Below are 8,746 nucleotides of genomic sequence, written 5' to 3' on the forward strand. Positions count from 1 at the left end.
GCAATGACATGTATGTTGATCCACCCAGTTAAATCAGTGTGTTGTTTTACTTTTCACTTAAGAGTTTAGGCATTGCCACTTTGGACTGGATCTAAGATTCATTCATTCATTCATTCATTCCTCAACAAAGAATGTGTTGAGAGCCTCGCGTGTAGAAGAATGACAAAAGGGAGTCAGAACCCGCCCTCAGATGTTCATGGTCTGCTTAGATGAGGCAAATAAACATGTGATTATATCAAAATATGATACAGGCTAAAATAAAGCTCTGCCCGGGACATCTAGCCACAAATGGCTTGGGGGATATTCAAGGAAGTTTCTATAAAGAGATTGACCTTAGTGGAAACCTGAAGCCCTAGGGAAGGGGGGTATATCATTCTCTCTTCTCTTCTTTGTCCCATGTATCACTAAAGGAAAAGTACCTTTATAATTTTGTTTGTTGATGCGTTGTTCATCTCTCTCCTCCGTCATCCTAGTAAATAGCATTGCTCAACATTTGTGTCATCATTGCTATGGTAAGGAGCCTTTATAGACGTTTTCTTTGCCTTTTTTTTTTTTTTTTAAGTAGGCTCCACACCCCTCGTGGGGCTTGAACTCACAACTCTGAGATCCAGGGTCGCATGCTGTATGGACTAAGCCAGGCAGGCGCCCTGACATTTTTTTTCTTCTTAACCGGTACTCCACATCAATTTTTTTTTTCCTTCATGGAAAAATAACGTACTCTAAAATTCACCCTTTCAGCCTTTTTCAAGTGTAGAATTCACTAGCATTAAGTACATTCACAGTGTTGTGCAACCATCCCCGTTATCTATTTCCAGAACTTTCTCATCCCCCCCCAACTGAAACTCTGTACCCATTAAACAACAGCCCTCCGTCTCTTCATCCCCCAGTCCCTGGCAATCACTCTTCTACTTCCTGTCTCTATGAATTAGTCTATTTTAGGTACCTCATAAATGGAATCATGCAGTGTTTGTCCTCGTGCGACTGCCTTATTTCACTTAACAGAACATTCTTAAGGTTCATCCATGTTGTAACATGTCAGAATTTCATTCCCTTTTAGGCTGGATATCCCCATGAAGTTTAACCACCACATATTAAACCTGCTTATGTCCTGGGGCCTTTGTAGGGCTACCAACCAGTGTAATATGTAAGATTTTTCTACCTCCCAAGAACCAGTTTTGCCCCCCTTGGAGCAACATCACCCCACTGAGAATGCCTGCGTTAAAATGTAACCTCGGGCGGGGCCTGAGTGACTCAGTCCATTGAGCATCCGAGTTTTGATTTCTGCCCAGGTCGTGATCTCAGGGTTGTGGGATCGAGCCCTGGGCAGGCTCTGAGCTCAGAGCGCAGTCTGCTTGTCCCTCTCCCTCTGCTCTCCCCCTACTCGTGCTTTCTCTCTCTCTCTCTCTCTCTCTCACTATCTCTAAAATCATCAATGAATTAATTAATTTAAGAAATAAATAAAATGAAAGCTCAGTGACCTTGTTGGTCCCGTTCTTCACTGTCCCCAACTGTTAGCACAGGACGTAGCACGTAGCAAGCCCTCAACGGTTATCTGTTGAATATTTCTCAAGCTCTTTCCACAACCCCTCCTTCCTTCTTATTTTAATCTACTATTCTTAAAAATTGCTCTCAGAGTGATCACAGGTATATTTTGATGCTCAATGCCTCAGGCTACTCAGCCAGACCTCTCCACCTGCTCACGTCCCCAGCTGCACACGCCCTTCTCAATGGGCCTGTGTTTCTCTCTTTAACAGAAGTGAAAGATTACGAGCCTCCATTTGGCTCCAAGGTGCGGGAGCATCCCTGTGTTGAGAGCATGAAAGACAACGTGCTGAGAGACCGAGGGCGACCAGAAATCCCCAGCTCCTGGCTCAACCACCAGGTAAGGAGTGGCCGTTTGGAGGGGAGAATAAGATTTATCTGAAGCAGCCTCGGAGGGAGGAGAGAATTTTAGGTTATTGGGCTTCAATCTGAGGGCAGGTCCCTTTGTGTTCTGTGATCCTGTTAGGGTTTGTTTATTAAGAAAATTTCATCAACAAGTGTGGACCTGTTCTTCTAAGTTCCAACCAGCAGGTAGATACTCCATTCAAAGAGGGCTCTCAAACAATCATTGGAAGGGCATCTGTCCCACTATGCAAGCCCGCTTGTTTCTGGGTTAAAATATTTTGTTTGCATCCTCTGCCCCTCACCCCCAAGCCTTTGCGTAGAGTGCTTTTGTTTTGTTCCCTTCTGGGTTCCAAATATTTTCTCCTGGGAATCTTCCCCTCTAGAAGGAAATACTTAGCAGAGTGAGAAGTAAGCAGAGTTTGTCAGCCAGCTGGACTGGGCGGGGGGGGGGGGCGCACTGCCGTGTGCTCAGGGCCATATGTGGGCTGGGCGCACAGAGTTTGCAAAGAGGAGGCCAGTTCGGGAATAAAAGAAAGCCAAGAGAAGTAGGAAAGTGCAAGTGAACAAATAGGAAATGTGTTTGTGGGGAACATCTCCATGGCTGCCGCTTTTTTCCTTTCAAGAGAGGGTAGGTAAGGCCAGCTATGGAAGGACAGCGGTTCTGGACTTAACAGGGTGAGGGAGAACTATCCAACTTCTTTGCTTGGGAGCATTTTGATGAGGGCAGTGGTCAGAGAAAAAGAAGAAAGCGGTGGGCGGCAGGGCCATGTGACATACCCCGGAGACAGCGTGAAGAAAGAACAAGAGAGAACAGTGCACTCCTCTCTCACTGACAGAGCTGATCTTTCTACGGAGTAAATTGTTTTATTGCCTCCTTTGGAAGAATTCCCTTATCCAGTCAAGGCTGGGACTAAGTCATAGGTTTTCCTCAGGGCCAGGCAAATTGAGATAAGAAACAGAAACAACAAATCACGCACAATCAGGAAGACAGATGGAGCAGGAAGCCCGGTCTGTGCCAATCCTGGCCTGGAGCCACTTCAGCAGACAGACCCTAATAAAGTCCGCGGAGAGAGCATGAACCAGGCCACGGTAGCCCAGGGCTTCCCCCCGGGGTTTTGGGCAAAGTCTCTCTGACTGAAAAATGCAAGACTGCTCTGTGTTACCTCTGAAATCAGAAGACCCTGGTGTTATTTCTCTCAGACTCTGTTGCCTCCTCCGCTGTACAGTTCTTGTAATGAAGCCATTATTCATGATGATAAAATTCTGGAAAGAATTTGCATAATACATTTTTTTCTCTTAATGAGATTTGTTGCCCTATTGATTTCAAGTTAATGCTTAATATTTAATTTAATTTACTGCCTGTAATTACAGTGCCAGAGTAAAATAAATGTTACTTGTGTACCAACAATACCACTCCACTCTTAACAGGCCATCAATCAATACCGTCAATTAGGTGAATTATACAATTAACTCAACATCATGAATTCACTCACAGGTCGGGAAGGGAGGGAGAGGCTCCTAGGTGTGTTGGGAAAGTTATTGGTAGTAGATGTTGAAGGGGAAAGTACTGGGATATATCCGGTCCACCTGGGCCACTTGTGTGACGAATCACCAGTGACCATGCAAGCTTCTAATTGCCAGGAGCACGCTCTAGTTCTGCCCATCTGTTTACCCCCTGCCTGCTTTATTGCAAAAAAAGGGCTTGAAATGATAAAAATATTTGCAATGCAAAACAAAAATTACAGCCCTGGGAGAAGACCCTTGCCACCATACTGGGCAGCATTTCCTGGATGGGCCTTTCGAATGGGGCCTTCATGGGGTTGGACTAAACCCTCTGACATAGCCTAGAGTCTAGCCCAGCTGACCCACAAAACAGCTGCTTCTGAAGTGCGGCTTGATGTTGCTGGGGGACAGTGGGGCCCTGGGCACCACCCTTGGCACCAGTTGGAAGCTTGGACTTTACAAGGTAAAACCAGACTAAAGCCTAGACTTCGCTCTGATTGCGGTATTCAGTGCTGTTTAAATAGAAATGCGTCTACGATCCCAACTATAAGGTACCCTAGAGAGGCAAAACCACAGAGGCATTAAGATCTGTGGTCTCCAGGGGCTCAAGGAAGGGAGGAAGAAGAAGGGGTGGTAGGGCACGGGTGATTTTTAGGGCAGGGAACTTACTGTGTGGGATACTATAATGGTGCGTACAGGTCGTTGTACATTTGTCAGAACCCCTAACACGTACCTCAACATAAACTGTGGACTTTGGTTGGGAGTGATGTGTCAGTGTTGGTTCATTGATTGGAACAAATATACCACACGGATGCAGGATGTCCGTGGTGGGCAGGAGGAGGTATGTGGAAACCTCTGTGCTTTCCACTTAATTTTGCTATGAACCTAAAACCACCCAAACCAAGAACACCAGAAAGTGCTCTAAAAAAATTAGGGCAAGGGTGACAGGGCATTAGGGGCCACTCCTTGTGGGAATTTTCCAGTACTGGGGCTGCTACTGTACCCCAGAGGCCTACTGGAGAGGCCTTACTGTGACCCAACGTGCCGGCTCTCCCATTTCACGACCTGTCGTGATCAAATGGCGCCCGAGAGCAAATGGGTGCAGCAGGCTTCCAGGACAGTGCACGCCCCTCGGTTCCACAGACAAGTGGCTGCCCCCCCCACCGGCCACCCCCTCAGCGGGTGCTCAGTGGGATGTGGGCACGCACAGGCTCCTTGGCACCCAGCCTGCCCTGCAGGAGCAAGGGCAGCGGGCCACCCTGCCATCCGTGGAGCCCCGCAGACCAGCAGCTCAGGGGGTCTGTGCCTTCTCTCCCACTGCAGGGCATCCAGACGGTGTGCGAGACTCTGACCGAGTGCTGGGACCACGACCCCGAGGCCCGGCTCACGGCCCAGTGCGTGGCGGAGCGCTTCAGCGAACTGGAGCACCTGGACAGGCTCTCAGGGAGGAGCTGCTCCGAGGAGAAGATCCCGGAAGATGGCTCACCGAACACTACCAAATAGCTCTTCTGGGGCAGGCTGGCCTACGTGTGAAGGGGCTGCCCCTGTCACCAAAGAACAGAGGCAGCAGGAGGCTGCCCCTGAACCTGAAGCAATGCTTCCTGGAAGCCCAGGGGGTTACTGCCCTCCCTGTAAGCCAGTGGGCATGAGCAGAACCACCAGCAGCCGGGAGTGGGTGACATGAAGCATTCTAGGCCTTTGACATTGTCATAGGATAAGCTGTGTTAGCACTTCCTCAGGAAATGATATTGATTTTTACAATAGCCAATAACATTTGCACTTTATTAATGCCTGTATATAAATATGGAATAGCTCTGTTTTATATATATCTATATATGTCTATATCTATATATATATACAGCCATACTCTGGAAAGAGACAAGGAAAATAAAATCAAATATCCCAAGAAATTGGTTTGTTTGGAGAGCTCCGGAACCAGGCACAGAAGGAAGGGGATCCGAGACAGCATTAGCACTTGACAATCAACACGTGCGCTGGTTTTCTGCCTACACGAGGTGAGGGCTCTGCATTAGGAGGGGGCTCCGAGTCTCAAGAGCCTGCTGTGGCCACGTTGCACTCGCTTTTGCAAAATAGTAATTCCCTGCACGGTGGGTGGGGGGGGGACTTTTCTGGCTATGGAGCCAATTATAGTCACACTGTTTGGGGACCAGATGCTGGGGTTCCTGCGTGCCACTGTGTCTCCTGGACTTTTCACTTGAGCTTCAAGCCCACATCTGGTTTGTGAGCCACCTTCCTCAACCAGCTCAGAAACCCTGTCCCGTCTCTAAGAGCTTAAAAGTTTTGAGCCCCATTTTTTTTTTTTTTACCTTCGCAGCCTTCACGGGCATAAAAATCAGGACAAATTTCCCCATTTATGAAATGGCCACATATTCTACTAAGGAGAGACCATTCTTTCTTTCCTTTAATCCCCATCCCCTGCCTCCTGCCCCCATACCCATGTTACTATTCTCCCATGCTACTTTCCCTAAAGGGAACAAATCTCCCTTCCAGGGTTCATTGTGTTGAGTTTCTCATCAGGCTTGGTTTGAATCTCTAGCTTTCTATGCAAACACCGGTGGATTCCATCTGTCTGGGCTCCTGAACGCTCAGGTACATTTTGGCCTAGTCAGAAGGATTCTGCCATGGTCAGAACTGTTTCCTCAGGCACTCTGAACATGTGTTTTGCTTGGCCAGAACGGCGTTTGACAAAATTGAGCCACTTTTTAAATATTTGGAGATTTTGAAGAAAAAAAAAAAATCTGGATCCCGCAAGTGAGGATAGACAGCGGATGGTTTTCACATTTCCCCAGTCCACATTACTCACAAAACGAAGGTGTGGACCCACTTATAAAGCTGCTTTACTTCTCGACGTAAACATTTGCATTTTCCACTGCCCGCCCCACCCCAGTCTGGGAATTAAACCCGCCCCTAAGCAAGGCCTTTTGTAAGAAATGTTCTTTCCATCAGTCATTCTCTGGCTATATGAGTTCAAGTCCCTCCCTTTTCCTAGTCTGGCGTTAAGATTTGAAGTTGGTCTTTTTTTTTTTTTTTGGACTGAAGGGGACCCCCTCTAAGTGGTCCCAGGTAAACCAAATCTATTTTTGTCTATATATTAAGAGCTTTCCCCCCACCCCTGCATTAGGGAGGGCGGCTCTTACCTAGAAGCTTCTGCCACGGTTATCTTTCTCTCCACCATACCAGCTTTCCCGCCCTTTGCAGAATTTGCCAGCGAGGACTTGAATGTGGGACCCAAGAATCCCATTTACAGTTAGAAAGACTGTGTCCACATGGGCAAGAACAAAGAATGAGCTTTAATACTCCATAGTAACTCGTTAATCCACAAATACGTGTTAATGCTGCAAAAAAAAAAAAAAAATCTCTTTTTCTAAAATGTTTTTGAAGCTACCTATTTTCAGCCAACTAGGAATATAAGAGAGGACTGGCAGTGAGTAGATCAGTTCCATTTGGATTTTGGAAGATCTCATCTCATTGAAGTTTTAGCAGATACGCTGAGATTTGGGATTAGGTGAATCTCGTAGGCACCTTGCTCAGTGGGTGTGGGCTGAGAGAGTTCAGGACAGCTTGCCCCCAATACCATGGAAGGGCCCAGAAATTCCATGCACCTTAGGGCTTGTCAATGCTGTCCCAATAGCTGTTGCTCATCGACCTCTAGTGGTGAATTTCTAGAATACTGGTCCATTAATGGGATTTTCCAAGATTCAGAAGAGCTTTATCACTTCTGGGGGGTCATCAGCCTAAACTGGAATGTAGTGTCAGATGATACTGTGGCTTGTTTTATTTCTTATTTCTTTGTCAAGAAAAAGACCAAGGAATAACATTCTGTAGTTCCTAAAAATACTGATTTTTTTTTTTTTACTACTATACATAAAGGGAAAGTTTTATTCTTTTATGGAACACTTCAGCAGTACTCATGTATTAAAATAGGAATGTGAATGCTATATACTCTTCTTATATCAAATGTCTCAAGCACTTATTTTCATTCTATGCATTGTTTGTCTTTTATATAAATAAAATGTTTATTAGATGGAATAAAGCAAAAATACTCAGGTCAGCTTCCTGCCTCCTGATCCCATTCATCGTAATTAAGCCATTTAACCTCAAAACTTGGTTATTCTACAGTCTATGCAGGAAAAGTCACAAGACAGATTCTCTCCAAATTTCCCATATTGTCTCCTTCAACTGACAGTCTCGAGTCCTTTAAAAAAAAAAAAAAAGCAATCGCAAAAAGATCCATAATATGAGATGTAGCAGATGCCGGTGGTGGGTGGGGCATGAAGTCTCTCGGTCTCCCGGCCTCCATCTTGCCTGTCCCAGGAACTGCCTCCATCCACATGACTGCTTCTTCCAGGCCTTGGCACAGCCAACGCTGCTGCTGAGAGCTCCTGTCTGTTTCTTATATCTTCTTCTTCCCTCACATAGCAGGCTGTTGACTGTATCTTTTTGATTTCTGTCATGTGTCATAGTTCCTCCCTCCTCCTTTCTACTTAGCCACAGCATCCTGCTTGGGGATTTTAATCGGTTTATCTGCATCACCAGATGAATGTGCCTTAGGCAGTTGGTTCCAGGTCATTGTTTGAAGGGTTTCTGGTAACAATGTATATAATTTGCTGCCCAAACTTTGGGCTACCTGTTTTGGAATCTGAGAGATTCTCTGGTTTCTTCTAAGTTATCAACTGAGTTCTAAATAGTGAAGATTCTAAATATTCAATGTAATAATGCTGAGGTTTAGAAACCTCAGCATTACTGACATTCTGCATTGGATAATTCTTTGTTTGGGGAATGGGCCTGTGCTGTGCATTGCAGGCAGATTTCCTGACACCCACCCCACAGCTGTGACAACCAAAGATGTCACCAAACATTGCCAAATGTCCCCTAGGGGATGAAATTGCTCCCAGCTGAGAATCACTGAGCTAGATGATATTGTCCTATACTACTGTGGGCGTGAGTGATCGTCCTGTCTTCCCTGGTAGCTTGGCAATTTTAGTGGTTACTTGCTCCACCATTTACCAGCCATGTGACCTGAGTAAATAACTTACCCTCTTCATGCCTCAGTTTAATTATATGTAAAGTGGGTAAAATATGTAAAACAGGTCTCATCCTATACAAGATACCATTGTGATGGGAATACATGCAAAGGTTTTTCGAATTGTCTTGAACTTGGAAAGCCTGCAATGCATATTGGCCAACATTAAGTTGGGTTAGTACACCAATGACTTCTTTCACAAAGAGGTAGATTTTGAGGTAGACCTTAGAAAGCACTTACAACACAGAAGAGATCTGGGCACATGCTACAGACCTGTAGAACAGGGAAGTTTCTGTCCCCCTGTATTGACAA

At 45.8% G+C, this 8,746-nt stretch overlaps 1 protein-coding gene across 2 annotated transcripts in view; it reads left to right on the top strand.

Moving 5' to 3' along the window:
* The window catches only part of TGFBR2 (transforming growth factor beta receptor 2), an 89,574-nt gene extending 82,112 nt beyond the window's left edge, over window positions 1-7,462 (top strand). For both annotated transcript variants that reach the window (XM_073901176.1, XM_025883364.2), the window contains exons 6-7: window positions 1,755-1,882; window positions 4,714-7,462. In XM_073901176.1, coding sequence (XP_073757277.1) covers window positions 1,755-1,882; window positions 4,714-4,893 — 308 coding nt within the window. In that variant the 3' untranslated portion in view covers window positions 4,894-7,462. The remainder of the gene's footprint in view (window positions 1-1,754; window positions 1,883-4,713) is intronic.
* Window positions 7,463-8,746: the final 1,284 nt, after the last annotated feature.

The sequence above is a fragment of the Callorhinus ursinus genome, unplaced genomic scaffold, assembly GCF_003265705.2.
Source record: "Callorhinus ursinus isolate GAN/ISIS: 27379988/994484 unplaced genomic scaffold, GSC_fseal_2.0 scaffold1, whole genome shotgun sequence".
NCBI lineage: Eukaryota > Metazoa > Chordata > Mammalia > Carnivora > Otariidae > Callorhinus > Callorhinus ursinus.